The 18689-nt window shown below is 37.3% G+C and overlaps 1 protein-coding gene across 1 annotated transcript in view; it reads left to right on the forward strand.

Moving 5' to 3' along the window:
• The window catches only part of POLQ (DNA polymerase theta), a 124653-nt gene that overhangs the window by 56584 nt on the left and 49380 nt on the right, over window positions 1-18689 (forward strand). Inside the window, 4 exon segments of the mRNA XM_007450507.1 lie at window positions 1555-1748; window positions 2630-2754; window positions 4046-4289; window positions 18640-18688. Of these exon segments, the coding sequence (XP_007450569.1) occupies window positions 1555-1748; window positions 2630-2754; window positions 4046-4289; window positions 18640-18688 (612 nt within the window).

Consider the following 18689-nt stretch of genomic DNA (forward strand, 5'->3'; position numbering starts at 1 on the left):
TGCGGTACGTGGGCCTCTCACTGTTGTGGTCTCTCCCGTTGTGGAGCACAGGCTCCGGACGCGCAGGCTCAGCAGCCATGGCTTACGGGCCCAGCTGCTCTGTGGCATGTGGGATCCTCCCGGACCGGGGCATAAACCCATGTCCCCTGCATCGGCAGGTGGACTCTCTCAACCAGCACCACCAGGGAAGCCCTGTCCTCCATTGTTTTTGATGAGAAGTCGGCTCTTAATTTTTTTTGGTTTCCCTTGTATATGATGCATTGTTTTTCTTTTGCTGCTTTCATGATTTTCTCTTGGTATTTTCCATTTTGACTCTGATGCATCAGGGTGTGGATCTTTTTGAGCTTTCCTAGTTGGAGTTCACTTTTAGTCTCTTGCATATGTAAAGTTTTCCATTAAATTTGGAAAGGTTTTAGCCATAATTTCTTCAAATGTTCTTTCTGTTCCTTTCTGTCTTCTTCTGGTACTCTCATTATGCATATGTTGGTACACTTTAATGCTTCCCACATTTCTCTGAGGCTCTGTTCATTTTTTTTTCCTTTTTTCTCACCTCTCAGATTGCATAATCTTGATGGATCTATCTTCATGTTTGCTGATTCTTTATTCTGCCAGCTTGCATCTACTGTTGAGCTCTATAGTTAATAGTTCGTTTCAGTTGTATTTTTTAACTCTAGAATTTCCATTTGGCTCTTTTTTTAATCATTTCTCTTTACTCATATTCCCTACTTGATGAGACATTGTCATCATACTTTCCTTTACATTATTAAGCATGTTTTTTTTGTTGTTGCTGTTTTTTGACCATACTTATAATGTCTCTTTGAAGTCTTTGCAGATATTTCTGACATCTAGAACCCCTCAAAGGTGTTTCTTTTGCCTGCTTTTTCCCCTGTGTTTGGGACACATGCTTCTGTTTCTTTGAATGTCTCGTTGTTTTTTTTTTGTTGTTGAATCCTGGACACTTCAGATAATAAATATATTATAGCAATTGTGAATATTGATTCCTCTTTCCCCTCCCTGTATTTTCTCAGAAGTCATACAAAATACTTAAGATTGTATTTAACATCAGAATACCGAGATTAAAAGTGTCTATGATTAAAGTCCTTGGATTCTGTAAAATCCAGCTTGTATGCTTAGTGGTCTCTTCTTTTCTCTTGTCAGTGAGTTGTTTGTGATTAAATGAAGTTTCCATATAAGTAAGGCATTATCACATTTAGAAATATTTCCAAATACTGAAGCCTTTGTGTGTTTGTTTGTTTGTTTGTTTTTTCGGTACGCGGGCCTCTCACTGTTGTGGCCTCTCCCATTGCGGAGCACAGGCTCCGGACGCGCAGGCTCAGCAGCCATGGCTCACGGGCCCAGCCGCTCCACGGCATGTGGGATCTTCCCGGACCAGGGCACGAACCTGTGTCCCTTGCATTGGCAGGTGGACTCTCAACCACTGCGCCACCAGGGAAGCCCATGAAGCCTTTGTTTTAACATGAAGTTTACATTTACAATTTTGTCCCTTTTGTAATGCAGTAGTTTTAGGTAATGAATGATGCTTCTTCCCTTTAGGTTACACCTGTGTTTGAGGATTGGACTACTATTGATTGGTATCGATTTTTCTGTTTATGGGAGAAGTTGCCAGCTTCTATGAAACGGGTGGCAGAGCTAGTGGGAGTTGAAGAAGGGTTCTTGGCTCGCTGTGTGAAAGGAAAAGTAGTAGCCAGAACTGAGAAACAGCACCGACAAATGGCCATCCATAAAAGGTAAATATCAAGGAGCCTGGACTGTCCAGTTTTTAACACAGTATTGGATATACAGTAGATGTCCAGTTTATTGTAATCACTTTCATTGTCATTAAAATAAAAGTTTTGGCTGAATATAGTAAAAATTTTCAACTTCTTGTATTTACTGAATTTATTGATATTTTAGTTTCTTCTTTGTAGCTTATAAGAAACCACTATATATCAAGACTTTTTAAAGTAGAACACTTAATTACTTTCTTCCCTTAAAGAAGATATGATCAGAACTGCCAACTTAGTATGGCTCCATTTGAGGATATGGTTTGTATCATCCTTTGAATTGATTTGTTACCAGTAGGGAAGAGCCAATTAAAAGATTCAGGTAGGGAAATTGTACAGGCTTTAGCTTCTTTGAAATATAATAAAATTATTTTTCTTAAAGCATTAGTCTCATATTATTTACATCATAGTCAAGTGTAAATTTTGTAAGGATTATATACTTGGCTTATTTGTGGCACAATTGCCTTTCACATCAAAACTTTTTTATGACCAAATTTTGATTGAAATATGATTAGGTGATATAATTGTATATCAAGTGTTCTTTAAAATGTTTGTGCCATCATATTTCTTGAACCAAATCTCATTTCTTAAAATTAGTTAGCATTATTGAAATATGAACAAAATCTTTTTGTCATACAGATACTAGTTTTTTGCTATAGTACTAACGTATGTTAGAATTTATAAACATTGAGCTCTTTGTCCACTAATCCTATATCCTATTAGGAATCTTCTCACCTTCTCACCCTCTTACCTTTTTTGGTTCTTTCTTGTTTCTAAACATACATTGTACTTTCATAGTAGACATAAGTGACCTCTTACCATACTTTTGGTAATTTACTTTCCAGGTTTTTTACCAGTCTTGTGCTGTTAGATTTAATCAGTGAAGTTCCCTTAAAGGAAATTAATCAGAAATATGGATGCAGTCGTGGACAGATTCAATCGTTACAACAGTCAGCTGCTGTTTATGCAGGTCAGTTAAACAAGTGTTCCCACATTTATTTAAGACTCTGTGGTTTGAGGTCAAGTTAAGATTACTTTTTTTCACATTCCATTTTACTGTAGGTTTCTCTAAAAGTGAGGGGATCATGTTAAGCCATAATTTTGTATAGTTCCTGTCATCATCAGAACACCCAAAACTATGACTCTTGTGGGCTCAGTTACCCTGCTACAGAAGACTGGCAGCTGGCTGAGTGTCTGGATCTTGGTCCCCTTCCATTCCCTAGCAACCTGCTGACCATCGCTCTTCTTTCTGTTTTTTCTGTCTTTTTTTTTTGGCAGGGGGAGCTTATTGTAAGAAGAAACAGACACAGTTCTCACTGGTCTTCATTTTCTCATCAAGTTATTGATTAATACTTGTTAATTGTGGAAGATGGCAAGTGGAGAGGGATTTCTGGACTTCTGTCTCATTGTTTTAAATATCTGTTCTCTAAGGAAATACTGGTCTTTCTTAATAAAATTAAACTCTTCTAAGCTAGGCAAACAAGGGAAGTTCTAGGTCTGATTTTACCAAGAAATCCTTAAGCCCTTAGGAGGGAAATCCTGGGCTGCTGGAGAGTGTGTTTACATGTGTAAGAAGTTTCGTTGTGAAATTGTGTGTATGAGAGATTACCGAGGGAAAGATGCCAGGAGAGGGTAGTAAGAAGGGAGAGACTTACCCTTCACTCACTGGCATCAAAGATCTCAGATTACCTCTAGGGTTAATGTTCTTGTAGGGAAGTGATTTTCTTAATGACTTGGCACTTGGCTACTCTGGCCTCTTTATTTCAAGAGGGTATAGCTATCAAGCTGGGCAACCTTTTTTTTTTTTTAAGAAATTATCAATGGGACTTTCACTCTTTGTAAATAATCCTCTCAGCACCTGACAATTTAAATTAGCTCTCTTGTTTTCCTCTAGGTGAAAAGAGTTCTTTACCTGTTTTAAGAGTTCTTTCTTCCTTAAAGAAAGTAAGGAAAAAAATTGAGAGAGAGAGAGGGGAACTAGTGAGGGCTTTTTGTTTGTTTTGTGTTTATGTGCTCTGCCTCAGTTTTTTCAAATGCAAGTTCGTGCTTAAGAAAAAATGAGATGATATTTAATGTGTCTAGCCAATTAGCTAGGCCCTTAAAGATGTCCGCTCTCCTATTATTTTATACCTTGGGCCTGTTAAACTTTATAATTCTGCAGAAAAAACAACAACAACAGTGAAACAAAAATACATCTCAAGAAACAGAGAATTGGTCTAGAAAGAATTTTTAATTCAATAAATATTATATGAATATTCTAGGGATGATTACAGTGTTTTCCAACCGCCTGGGCTGGCACAACATGGAACTACTACTGTCCCAGTTTCAGAAGCGTCTTACATTTGGCATCCAGAGGGAGCTGTGTGACCTGGTCCGGGTATCCTTACTTAATGCACAGAGAGCCAGATTCCTCTATGCTTCTGGCTTTCTTACTGTGGCCGATCTTGCCAGAGCAGATGTTGCTGAGGTGGAAAGTGTTCTGAAAAATGCTGTGCCTTTTAAAAGGTAAGAAAAATCCCCTTGTCTACATATGTTATTAAATGAAAACAGGTCAATTTGTAAATAATAGACAATATATTGGAATATTTTTCCCTTAGATAATGTCATGCCATATTTGGTATAAGTGGAAGAAAATGTGGCTCCTTTTCCCCTTTGAGGTTTACTTTTTTCTTTTTTTGTATGTTTAAAATATATTTTATGACTTTAAAGACACTTCTAAATGTATCATAACTCTCTCCTAGAAAGTTTGAGTAAAGTTAAGTTACCAATGTTTCTGCTTTGATGGATTTTAGTTCTCAGTATATATCCAGGACTCATCTTAGATTTTCTTCAGGCAAGAAAACTTTAAAATATACTCTTCTTGAATATTCTTTGGAACACTAGTCCCTCAAAAACAGTTTATGAGAAGAGGACTTCTTGATATGTGTGTGTGTGTGTGTGTGTAGCCAATTCATTGAATGGGCTGGACTCAGCATATTATCAAGGAATAGCTTAATTATTTTCTCAACCACTATTCTTTGAACTCACTGTTATATGGAATCTTAGCCAGATTCTGTAGCTGTTTAGGCAGTTTGAAGTATTAACAGTTTTATTTTCAGGTTTTAAAAATTTGTCCTAAATTAGAGCATTAATCTCATTTCCAGTTCAGTGCTTCTTTCCTCTTTGGTTTGACACACGCTCTGAAACTTGAAACATGTGGGAAGGGATGGGGACATAGTCAAAGAAAGGGCCTCACTGCACAGTGCCACCTCACATCATGGGCTCTACTCCGTGTACTTGGGCAGCAACGGCAGGTGTGATTCCTACTAGCGGGCCCTAGTACAGCATACACTACAGCCAGCATAGCTATAGCTGTATAGCTACCTCTACCTAGATTTTGAAGGATGAAATTGCTTGGAGTCTTAAGCATATGGAACCCAAGCAGAGAATGTGGAGCTGTGGGGGCAGGGTCATCCCCTGTGACCCCAGATTGGAAGATCCATTGGTGGGAGGTTTTGTCACTTTGGAGTGTGCCTCTGGCTGAAACCTACATAGAATATGCTTTAAAACCTACTTATAAAGGTGTTGATCTCCTCTGGAGCCTGTGATTTTCACAGAATCTTTGGATATATTCATAGTTACCTAGACATATGTAATAAAAGACCTGAGGTGAAAAAATTCAGATGTGGGAGTATCTGTGGTAACAGCATTACCACTTAACCCTTCCAGGGAGTCATCTGAAGTCAGTACACATTTTAAAAAATTTAACTGGAAAAAATTTGTAAACACATTTTGGAATCTCTTCTGTGTGATTCTAAGGCCATTATTGCCATGACTGTGATTCTTCTGAAAGCCCAGAACCTTCACTGGTCAAAATTAATGAAACATAGTAATATGAGAAATCAACATTATCTGCCTCATGTGACATACTGAGAAAGACACAACATTACTCCTGGAATATTTTTATCAAAAATGTCTAATGTAAATTTAAGTGTAGAGAAACATCAGACAAACCTAAATTGAGAGACATTCTACAAAATAATTGGCCAGTACTTTTCAAAAATATCAAGGTCACGGAAACAAAGACTGAGGAGCTGATTCCAATTAAAGCAAGCTAAAGAGACATGACAACTAAATGTACCACCTTACTCTAGATTGGATTAGAAAAAGGACATACTTGGAACAATTGGTAAATTTTGAGTAAGGTGTGTAGATTAGATACAGTATTGTATTAATGTTAATTTTCTGAATAGAAACTGATGTATTTGGAGACTGGCCACCCTTTCAGTGCCCGGTACGTAAAAGCCAGAAAACCCATCCAACATTCAGATTGTCTCAAATAGCCTGCCATTACCAACAATCTGTAATGAATTACCTTGTGCATATGTATTTTCATATTGTTGGTGATGTTTCTTCAGAGTAAATTCCTAGACATGAGATTTCAGAAGGTAAGTGCATATATATATAGATTTATTAGATTCCAAATTGCTCTGCAGAAGGGTCTAGCCAAGTTGAACTCTCACTAGTCTATTACCCCTCAGCTCATCAGTAGAATCCATTGTTAGATGTTGTTAAAAAACAAAATTCAGCTGAGTAAATTTGAAGATCCAACTAGCTTTATTAGGCGATTCATGAATTGCAGCATCCAATCTAGGAACTAGAAGGGGTTTTACTAAAAGATGGAAGGTTTTTATAGGAAGAAGGATAGGGCAAAGGAGCTATTAGCAAAATAAAAGAAAGGATTATTTTTATACCAGGGCAGCTTTTGGGGGGTAAAAGGGAAAGGCAAGGGGGTTTTATCATGCAGATTGTATCTTGGGGGTGCGTGGGGGTGCAGGGGGTGGGGAGGGAGGATGGACAGATTACCTCTTGGTGCTGACCAGGAAATTCTAGACTGGTTGATTAAGATTACATTTCTGGTGAAGGTCAAAACTGCAATTAGGTTAGGTATTAAATCTAGGTTTGGTATCATGGGCTTTAGCCATTTGGGGCCTGTGGCCTTTTCTCTTTAACAATTCCCTCCTTTTCATCATACTCTCAGCCTGAGAGATGTGATCAAAATTTAAGGCATTAGCTTCGCTCTCAACTACTGCTCTGCAGCTTTGTTGATCTTTGTTGTGCTCTCCATAGGCCATGATGTCTTTGATGAACTCCTGTGATATTCACAGGCCATGACTTCAGGTTTGTTACCGAGTCCAAGCTTGTTCTGCTTCACAACAGACCAATAAATCAGGAGACGAGGTGTTGAGGCAAGGAATAGCGACTTTATTTGGAAAGCTGGGCATCTGAGAAGATGGCAGGCTAGAGTTCTAGAGTACCATCTTATCTGGGTCTGGATGCTAGTTTCTTTTATAGAACAGAGAGGGGAAGGAGGTGAGGAAGTAAAGTAAAAAGGCTCTAAGTCTTGCAAAATATCTTCTGGTTTGGCCAGCATCTGGGAGGGGATGTGTTAATTTCTTCTTTCTTGCAGCCATTCATTGGCGGGCAGGGGCAGGGTGTTTCCCTGTGAGCTGAATGAAGGCACTTTGGTTTAACATTGAGGCAGAGGGGCAGGGTTCCCCAAGGGAGGCCACTACGTATGCTTATAGCTATAAAGAGCGTCCTTGTAGTGATTATAGTCACAAAAGCAACAGGAAGCAAAGGTTAAAGTAAAAGAAACAGATCCAACATGGAGTCAGATTTTGTTCTTCCCTGTTACAGGTTCACAATTTTTAAGGTGGCTGTTCTCCTCGTTTCTTTTCTGATGTTCCACTCAGGGAGATCACTTCTCTGCTGGTCAGTGGCTGTGAACATGCATTTAAAACTTTTGAGAGGATCCAATGCTCTGATGTTTATGACAGCTATAAATAGGATAACTCCCAGTATTTGGAGTGTGCTTCAGAGCCATCTTCCCCAAGACCCAAACCAGTCAAAGACACTGTTGAAGCGGTCACCCTTTTAAGCCAAGTGGCTTACTCAGTGATCTTACATAATTAAGTTTTAACTTCACCAGAAGTGTCAATCCAGGTACAACAGATGGTATTGGTCATAGCACAGACACTTCCCTGCTTAGCTAAAAGATTATCAAGGGCTATCTTATTATCAAGAGCAACTATGGCCAGAGAGTCTAAGTATTTTTGTTGGGCAATTAGTGCCCTAGCAATGGAATCTGCAATGTTCTCTAAGAGTTGAGGAAAGGTTCCTGATTATATTCTTCTTTGTTTTAACTCCTAATCAGGGAAGTAGGCCCTGCCAAAGGAAGCAGTTCTTTTTTTTTAAATAATATTTTCTCTTTAAACCACACATTTGTTTATTTATTTATTTTTGGCTGTGTTGGGTCTTCGTTTTTGTGCAAGGGCTTTCTCTAGTTGTGGCAAGTGGGGGCCACTCTTCATCGCGGTGCGCGGGCCTCTCACTGTCGTGGCCTCCCTTGTTGCGGAGCACAGGCTCCAGACGTGCAGGCTCAGTAGTTGTGGCTCACGGGCCTAGTTGTCCTGCGGCATGTGGGATCTTCCCAGACCAGGGCTCGAACCCGTGTCCCCTGCATTAGCAGGCAGATTCTCAACCACTGCGCCACCAGGGAAGCCCAGGAAGCAGTTCTTGAATCATGAATCCTCCTGTTAAACCTTTTCTAGAACAGTTAGGGGCACAGTTAGATAACCTAAGACGCCTAGTACAGTTGTATGCCAGCCATATGGGCATTCATATGGGCCCAAGGAGAATGATAACCACCACAGACAAAGACAAGACCTGTCAGGATGCAAACCATTCCTGTTAAGGAATACTGATAAAAGATTTATTCACAGGGACTGCTGCATTTACCTTTTCAAGCCAGGAGTCAGGTTTTTAGTGCATGTGGAAAGTGAATCTCCGATCCTAAAATAGAGTTATCCTAAATACTGAAGGTTATCCCTTCTTAGTAATGGCCTGGGAGATACAGATGAGGGTGTTATCTTTCCAGGCCAATGCCAGAGTGAAATTAAGAAAGAAAAAGAGAAAGGATTTCATGTTTAACTAAAGCAAGAAGACTTGAATCTGGTGTCTTGGGCGAAAGCAGTAGACATCAATATCAGTGACTTTTCTTACTCATCATTTTGATTCAGGGGTCTCCAGTGTTGTGTAGGACCAGATGTCAGGTGGTCCTCCTTAGCTGTGAGACATGTACCCAAGGCTCAATACTTTCTATAATTTTGCATCAGTGTCAGTGGTCAGGAGCACTTGGTAAGCTCCCTTCTGACAGGGCTCAAAGGCTGCCTTTGTTCTTAGTGATGCCAAATCAGAAGGGTGGGAGAAAATTGGAAATATTAGTTTGGTGAGTTGTAGCCAGATATTTAAGGACACTAGAAGAATTCAGGATCCAGTCCAGTTTACAGGTATGTAATAAAACCTCAAAGACAATTAACAGGACTAGAATCTAATACTATCTACAAAGGTGCAAAGATAATTTTTCTCTCTTTAATTACCCCTATATTTTTTTTAACCAAAGATAATCATAGTAAAACTAATTTGTTTGCATTAAACTTGGCCTGGTTATTTGTATAAGTACAGAAAGAATAATGATGGACCATATAAGTCCTTTTTTAAGACTGCTTTGCTGAAACCTTGTAAGCAAGGTACCAGGTCGATTTTTTTTTTTTTTTTTTTTTTTTTTTTTTTGCGGTACGCGGGCCTCTCACTGCTGCGGCCTCTCCCATTGCAGAGCACAGGCTCCGGACGCGCAGGCTCAGCGGCCATGGCTCACAGGCCCAGCCACTCCGCAGCATGTGGGATCCTCCCGGACCGGGGCACGAACCCGTGTCCCCTGCATCGGCAGGCGGACTCTCAACCACTGCGCCACCAGGGAAGCCCCAGGTCGATTTTTTTTGAAGCAGTTCTTTGAAGCTATCTGGTCATATCTGAGTCTGTGCACACCTTTCTCAAATATGACATTCCAGTCAAAGCCTTGGTAATATAATTGTATCCTGTTACAAGGAGAACAGATTGTTATTGAATTTATGCAAGCAAATAAATTGTTAAGAGAGTAAGAATATTCACTGAGAGTTCCTGAATTCTGGAGGGATCAGGTGGGGAGAAAAAGTTTCATCTTTGTTCACAAAGGTATACTTTACCAAATTGTTGTTAAGTCATAGATAGCTTAAGAAAGGTCTCCTTAAATCTGGAAAAACAAAAACATTAGAGTATCCTCCTCAGGTCATGTAGTCCTATGTAATTAATACTTTTTCTGCTTGACTACAGTTTTTCAAGGGCCCAGAGGGAGGAAGCCTAAGGCCTTTAGGGACACAAATAGTTGTTCTTACATATACTGTGGTGGGTGAAGGAATGGGAAAACAGAAAAATGAGATTTGTCAGGGAGCCAGGAAGAACCATGAGGCCATCTTGGTTTTCCCACAGCTCCAAGTGTTTGTTTAATTTACAGCCATTGTTTACCCATCTTAGTTTCTCTGATTCAGGAGCAGACTGTCATCTGTTATAAGGACATCAGGTCTGGCAGTAAGTGGGTCATTTTTGGAGAAGTAGAACGAATCTCATCAACACTTGCCACAATCTTTATATAGATTCTGTTGCCTTTACATGAAAATCAGTTAGGTCATTTACCTGTTACTCAGGTTCAATATTTTTAGTGTGAGCCTCAATTTTGATGAGTAATTTCAGAAAGTAAGTGAATAGCAGTAAAAGGATTGTTTACTTGTTACCCATTTCTGATTGGGGTCCCAGAGGATGTCATACACCATTTTAAGATAATGACTAGAATTATAAGTTAGGATTATACCAGGATATATCAAGTTTCTAGAAATTTCACACAATTTCTAGAACACTTATACACCTAATCAAGTACCACATAAAGAAGGCTTAATGTTACTTCTTGTTTGGTAATGCTTCCCGTGTAATTTAACATATCAAAAAAGCCTAACATCTTTTGAAATGTTCCAGGGGCCTCTGAAAAATTTCAAAGTTAGTTTGTGGTCAAAAGACATCATTCAGAATTTGATTTGGGGAAGTTTGTCAAAGATATCAAATGGTTTGGACACTTGACTAAATAGGATCACAGGTCCATATGAAACAATACTCGATTGTCTATTTAGCAGATGAAGGAAAATTAAGTTCTAGTTTTATATAAGTACACTATTGATATTAAAACTTAATTTTTAAAATGCTTATAATAATTCAGTTTTAGCCAGCTTGATTACACAAGGTAAAATCTTTTCTCCAGTGAAGAGAGAAAAGATTTTTGTATGCCTTTAGTTTACCCTTTATAACCAGAAGCTGTAGTTCAGACAAAATTACTCTCATTTCCCTTAACAAAATGCATCTTCATTCCTCATGCCTTTTCTTTTCGTTGTTTTTTTTAAAATTATTAATTATTTTTTGGCTGCATTGGGTCTTCGTTGCTGCACGCGGGCTTTCTCTAGTTGCGGTATGCAGGCTTCTCATTGCGGTGGCTTCTCTTGTTGCAGAGCACAGGCTCTAGGCCTGCGGGCTTCAGTAGTTGTGGCTCATGGGCTCTTGAGCACAGGCTCAGTAGTTATGGCACATGGGCCTAATTGCTCTGTGGCATGTGGGATCTTCCTGGACCAGGGCTCGAACCTGTGTCCCCTGCATTAGCAGGCAGATTCTTAACCACTGTGCCGCCAGGGAAGTCTCTCATGCCTTTTCTAGCCAAAAGCACATCGTGCTTTCCTTGCATATGGAGATGTTTCCTTTGTTGTTTCATGCATATATTAGAATTTTTAATCTTTTGAAAACCTTAATTTCTGGCTAAAATTTAGGAACTAAACAGTTGTGGACTCTTACACTAGCATTCTGAAGCTTGGCAAAATTATAAGCACTCTTTGTAACTTCTAGAAACATGTGCTTTCTCATAGAAACTTTCTTAGCATGGCACTGTTGACTGAAAAAAAAAAAAAAAGCACAATGTGAGAGTTGTGAGTTAAGTTTTATTTGGGGCAAAATGAGAACTATAGCCAGGAGACAGCATTTCAGGTAGCTCTGAGAAGCCGCTCCAAAGAGGTAGTGGGGAAGGTCAGTGTTATATGACTTTAGTGAAGGGGGGTATGAGCAGCCAAGCACACATTTTGGCACAGGCTTGCTGCTAGTCACGAGGAGCAGGTGTCACTGTTAATGATTTTAGTGCTTTTCTAGATATATGAGGAATGTAAGAATTGGACTCATAAAATCTCCTGAAAATATCTATCTGAAGACCTTTTCTGCCAGTTTTTCCCAGAGCATGAAGTGCCTCATTCCTGATCTCCACCCTGAACTCCTTTCAGGGGGTGTTGAAGGTCAGCAGCTGCAGCAGCTCATGATTTAATCCTTTTAGAGGTAGATGGCAAGTGCCAATAGTTGGCAGCACCAAACATGTTTACTAATAATCCCAAATTTTATCTTTAGTTTTTAAACAATAGAAAGCCAAAAGTAGATAAAGCTATGTTCAGTAATTAATCTTTCACCTATTTTATCTTATTTGGAATGATCTAAATGTTCAATAAATTTCCATTACTTAACCTAAGCTTAGCAAAACTTTAGGGTTTCAGGCTAAAGATTTGGAAAACTTATTTCAAGAGTTCACCTAGAAAATCTTTTTATTCTACTTTTATTTATTTAATTTACTTGCTCTAAACAATTATATTTAGGTTACTAATGAAAATTTCATCATACCAAGTTATTTTTCTTGCTGACAAATTTGTTAGCTTAGGTAGAATAAAAATATTATAATTAATGCTGACAACTATTAAGACATGTCTGTTTTAATTAAAGCGACAAACTTAAACTAGCTTTTACTTCCTAAAGATTATCTTGGATAACTTGATCTTGAAAAGCATTTGAGTTAGCTATATTCCTTAGAACTTTGGAGTAGCCAATCCTTACAAGCTTGTCTTTAAACCAAAAAAAAAAAAAAAAAATACAGCTCTTATTGTAGATCAACTATATTTCAAAAAAAAAAATTACACTTCTGATGAAGGTTTAAATTGTATTTAGGTTATGTATTAAATCTAGGCTTGGTATCGTGGGCTTTAGCACAAGTGATGCCATTTGGAGCCTCTGGTTTTTCTCTTTGACAAAAAGGTTTTCATTTTTACTAGTCGGATAGATGAGAAGTTGTATCTCAGCATGTTTTTTTTTTTTTTTTTTTGAAACTCACACGCTGCTGTGGCCTCTCCCGTTGAGGAGCACAGGCTCCGGACGCGTAGGCTCAGCGGCCATGGCTCACGGGCCCAGCCGCTCCGCAGCATGTAGGATCCTCCCGGAACCGGGCACGAACCCATGTCCCCTGCATCGGCAGGCAGACTCTCAACCACTGCGCCACCAGGGAAGCCCCTCAGTATGGTTTTAATGTGCATTTCTCTAAAGGTGCGTGATGGTGAATATTTTTTCTTATTTTCAGGATTATTTAAAGAAATATATCTTTGTGAATTATCTGGTTATGTCTTTTCCTTATGTTTCTACTAGGTTTTGGTTTTTATCCTCTCCTTTTTAAAGAGTCTTAGAATCTTTTCTTTTTAAAACTGATTAGGGTTCTTAGCCATTTGTTTCACATGTATATTTCATATATTTTTCTCAAAAACTTATCAATTGTCTTTTGACTTTATTGCATTGTTTTCACCATGCAGAATTTTTATTTTTCTTTTCATTTATTTTTTAGCAATCTTTTTTTTTGCTTCTAAATTGTCATAGTTAGAAAGGTTTTTCATATATTGAGATTAAAGAGGAATTCACACATTTTCTTCTAGTATTTGTAAGTTTGCATTTGGATTCCTGATGCATTTAGAATTTAATTTTGTGTATGGTGTTAAGTCTGGATCCAATTTTATTTCTCAGTGGTTCCCATTTATAAAAAAGTTTATCTTTGTCCCAGTGATTTGAGATGCCACCATCATATATTAAATATCCATATGTAATTAAGTCTATTTCTGGACTTTTTATTCTATTTGCTATTCTTTCTGTCAGTTAATGCGCCAGTACCATGCTTTTAATTATAAGGGCTTTATAGTGTGCTTTAATGTCTGGTAGGGTAAATTCTACCTTATGGTTTTTCAGTATTTTCTTGGCTATTCTTGCATGTTTGCCCGTATGAAACTTAAAGTGCTTTTTGATATTGTATTAGAATTCGGTTGAAATTTAATAGAACTGAAATCTTTATAATGTTGAGTGAACCTACCCAAGGATAGGTAATATCTTTGCATTGGATCTAGTCTTTTTGATTTTTCAGGAGTTTTAAAATATTTTCCTCATACAGGTTTTCAGGAGTTTTAGTTTTCCTCATACAAATTTTATACATTTCTTGTTAAATTTATTCCTGTTTAATCATTATCCTGTTTTCAATTAGTGGCTCTCTTCTATGTCTTCTACATGGTTATTATTTGAATATGTAAAGGCTATTGAGTTTTATATTTTTTTATCGTGCTATTTTCTGAATACTTTTGTTTAAATTACTTTTATCATTGATTCTCAAGGATTTTCCAGGTATATTGTCATATCATTTGCAAATAGAGTTATTTTACTTATTCCCTAACAATTCTTGTGCATCTAACTGATTTATTTGGTCTAATTAAATTAGCTAACAGCTCTAATAGGTAGTGGTAGTAGACAGTAGTAATAGAGATAGTGGACATTTTTGCTTTGTTTGTGATCCTAGTGGAAATGCCTCTGCTACCCTAGTAAGATACTGACTTTAGCACTATGGTGTATGTGTGTGTGTGTGTGTGTAATCATTTTAAGAAAATGTCCATTAATTGCAATTTTCTCGTATATTTTTTATCAGGAATGGGTATTAAATTTTGTTAAAGGCTTTTTCAGTATCTATGGAGATAGTCATAGGTTTCTCCCCCTTTACATCTCTTAGCATGTTATATTAATAGATTTCCTACGATTGAATCAGTTTTATGTTCCAGAATAAATTTCACTTGGTCGTGTTATATTATTCTTTTACATGATGTTGAGTTCTATCTGCTAATATTTAATATAGTATACTTTTGCATTGTTATCCATAAATAATACTAGTCTACAGTTTTTCTGTGTGTGTTTTGCACTATCTTTACTCAAGTTTTGATATCAGACTTTCTTCATGAAAAACAAAAAGGAAGATTTTCCCTTATTTTCAGTACTTTGGGACTGGTTAAAGGTTTGATATGATTACCCTATGAAACAGTCTTGGATGGTGCCTTTTTATGGGGTTAATTCTCTGATCACCTTCTCTATTTTATTTTTTCAGAACTTAATCTCTTTAAGCTTTCTATGTCTAGTGGGGTCAATTTTGGTAGCCTTTCTTTCCCAACGAAATTATCTGTTTCATCTGGATTTTCAAATATATTTTCATAGTGATCTGTAAATTAGTCTGTTAGGAATTTTAAATATTTCTTCTATTTCATTGGCTATGCCTCTTTTTTGATTTATTATTTTGTAAATTTCTACTTTCTGTTTTCTTCTTGATCAGATTAACTAGTGGTCTATTTTGTAAATTTTAAAAAATCAAGTATTTGGTTTTACTAGTTAGGTCTATTAAAAAAAAATCTACCTCATTAAATCCTATTTTTTGAATTTTATTACTACCTACTGCTTTCTTTTGTTTTACTTTGTCATACTTTTTCTAGTTCTTTTTGTTGAACTAGGAGTTTAATTGTTTGACAGTCATATTTTTATTGATAAAATACTGTGTGTTTTTATTTTAATACTATGAATTTAGTACTGTGAATTTTCCTGTGGTCTCTTATTTTAAATGTAACCATAGATTCTGATATTTAGGGCTTTCATTATATTTTTTTAGGAATTATAGAATTTGCATGTTTTCCCTTTTTTGCCTGGGTAGAAATTCTTTTTTGTTGTTGTTGTTAATAATTTTTAGTTTATTGCATTGCAATATAAGCACGTTGTTTATAACATTTCTACTTTATGGAATTCACTGACAGTTTCTTTGTTTTCTAATATATGATCAGTACAAACTAGATAGTTGTATTCTCTGTTATAAAAGTAAAATGTTTGAGATATTTTCACAAAATCTACCTTTTTGATTATGTTAATTAAGTCTTATTCATTCCTATTTATTCCCCCCTGCCAGTACTTCATCTTTTAATAAGAATGGTTTATTAAAGTCTACTAATTGTTAGTACACTTCTCTCTTTGTCTCCTTGTATGTCTTACAGTGTTTGCTTCACAAATGTGGTTGCTTGTTATTTAGAGTGTAAATGTTCATAGTAAATATGACTGATTTATAGTTATCTTTGTTGTGCTTTTGGTTTTGAGCATTAAATTATACCCTTCTTGGAATATCCCTCACTGCTTTCTTCTTGTTTCCCTTTGCCTGGGAATTCCTTTGCCCATTCCTTTATTTTTAGCCTTTTTGAATTACTTTGTTTTAGATATGCTTTTTTGTACCACATTGAGTTGTAGTTGTGTTTTGCTTTCTGAAACAAATTGAAGATCTTTTTAATAGATGATTTAATCCCATTCACATTTATCAATATGAATAACATGTTTGGTTTCAATTCTCTCAAATTATTTTATAATTATGTGTATTATGTGATATTTGCTGTTTCTTTCTCCACCCAAGGGTATTCTTTGGTATTTTATTTTTAAATTTAGAAAGGTGTATATTTTTGTTTTAATGGGTGCTTTTGTACTTTTTATTATGTGGTTTGTCAAGATTTTAACTGTATCCTGTAATTCCTACCTATTGCTGGAACAACAGTCACTGACATTGAGCTTACTTTAACTTTCTTTTTCCCTCTCCCTTTTTCAAAGTACATTATTTCTACTTTATCTCAATATAAAACTTGCGTACATTAATTTTCCACCTTTGCCTCCACCCTTGTTGGGGGGTAGGGTTGGAAGACTAATATAATCTACATTTTTAGTCATTCAGATTCTTACCATCGTTCTTATTGCTGAAGTATTCCTTCCTCTCTTGAGTGGATGAAACTTATCCTCTAGTAGCTTTAGGTTCCTTGAGGAGGGCTTATATAATATAGAATTCTTCAAGTTCTTGTGTGTTTCAGACAGATTTTCCATAACCTTAATATTTGAAGCACACCTTGGCTGGATAGAAATCCTTGGTCTATACTTTCTTTTATTGAAAATGTTGTTTCTTTGCTTTGTATGCTGTTTTCGAGAATTCTTATGGGAGTGTGATTCTTTTGCCCTTCCAAATATGTAGGCCTTGAGAGTTCTTTTCTTTTTTTTTAACATTTATTTGTTTATTTATTTATTTTTGGCTGCGTTGGGTCTTCGTTGCTGTGTGTGGGCTTTCTCTAGTTGTGGTGAGCAGGGGCTACTCTTCATTGGGGTGCACAGGCTTCTCATTGCAGTGACTTCTCGTTGCGGAGCACAGGCTCTAGGGTGCGCGGGCTTCAGTAGTTGTGGCACATGGGCTCAGTAGTTGTGGCTCGCAGGCTCTAGAGCACAGGCTCAGTAGTTGTGGTGCACAGGCTTAGTTGCTCCACGGCATGTGGGATCTTCCCGGACCAGGGCTCGAACCTGTGTTCTGTGCATTGACAGGCAGATTCTTAACCACTGCGCCACCAAGGAAGTCCCGAGATTTATTTTCTATATCTTTGAAGTTCGATAGTTTTACTAGGCATTTTAGTTAACTCTTGCTATGGAAGAAATTACTTAAGAACTTAGCGTCTTAAAAGCAACTAGTAAATATATATTTACTCAAAGTTTTTGCAAGTCATGAATTTGGGAGTACCTTTCCTCGTAGTTCTGGTTTGAGCTCCTCAGGAGGTTGTAGTTAAGTTGTTGGCCAGAACTGTAGTTATCTGAAGGGCTGACTTAGATCTGCTTTAAAGATGCCTCACACACATGCTGGCAGGTTGGGGTTCATTTCCCTCCATGAACTTCTCCATAGAGCTGCTTGAGACCCTTTTGCCATGATGGTTGGCTTCCCCCAGAGTGAGTGACCCAAAAGAGAGCAAAATGGAAACTGCAATGTCTTTTATGACCTAGCCTCAGTTTTTAGTTGTTTTGGGTGAGAGGCTAAATTGGTCCCTGTTATTTTATCTTGGTTGGAAACAGAAGTTTCCCAGCTTCCATAATTTTTATGCCTCATCCTGTTTATCTTCTCTTCATGGTACTTCAGTTACGTATGTTTGAACTTATAGGGTGTAGACTCTATTATTTTACTATGAAGAGCACTGATATTTTGTCAGTCAACTTGGCTAAGCTCAAACTTTTCCTGTTGTAGGCAATAGCTCAAATCTCTGTTCAGTTGTTTAGACTTTCACCTAGCTGATTGGAGTCTCTCCACACTTGCATAGTTTTGAGGTCAGCCAGATATTTGGGCAGAATTTGTATGAAAAATATGGGGTTCTCCTTCTCTGGGTCTCTCAATTCTGAACTTTCTCTCTTCATTTTGAATCTCTTGTAGTTACTCTGAACTGTCTTTCAAATTCTGTCAGTAAACTCCAGATTTCCATTTAAAGACTCTGTCTTAGTGAGGCCTTCCCTAATGATGCTATTTAAAAACTGCAGAACCACCTATCCCTTTCTGGTGCTTCATTTTTTTTTTTTTTTAACATCTTTATTGAAGTATAATTGCTTTAAAATGGTGTGTTAGTTTCTGCTTTATAACAAAGTGAATCAGCTATACATATATCCCTGTATCTCCTCCCTCTTGCATCTCCCTCCCATCCTCCCTTTCCCACCCCTCTAGGTGGTCACAATTGTGCTTCAATTTTTTACACAGCTCTTATCTATCACCAGTTGACACAGAATGTATTTTAACATTTGTTTACTTTCTGATTTCCCCAACTATGATGTAAGCTCTATGAGAGTAGATACATTTCCCTCTTGTTCAGTGCTCTTTCTTCAGTTCCTAGAAAAGCTCAGATTGATGCTTAATAAATACTTGTATTAATGAATGAATCAATGCATTAATTTATTTCTTTTCCTACCTCTTGTATAGTACCCGAAAGGCAGTGGATGAGGAAGAGGAAGCAGTTGAAGAGCGGCGGA

Source organism: Lipotes vexillifer, unplaced genomic scaffold (assembly GCF_000442215.2).
Source record: "Lipotes vexillifer unplaced genomic scaffold, Lipotes_vexillifer_v1.1 scaffold1106, whole genome shotgun sequence".
Taxonomy (NCBI): Eukaryota; Metazoa; Chordata; class Mammalia; order Artiodactyla; family Lipotidae; genus Lipotes; species Lipotes vexillifer.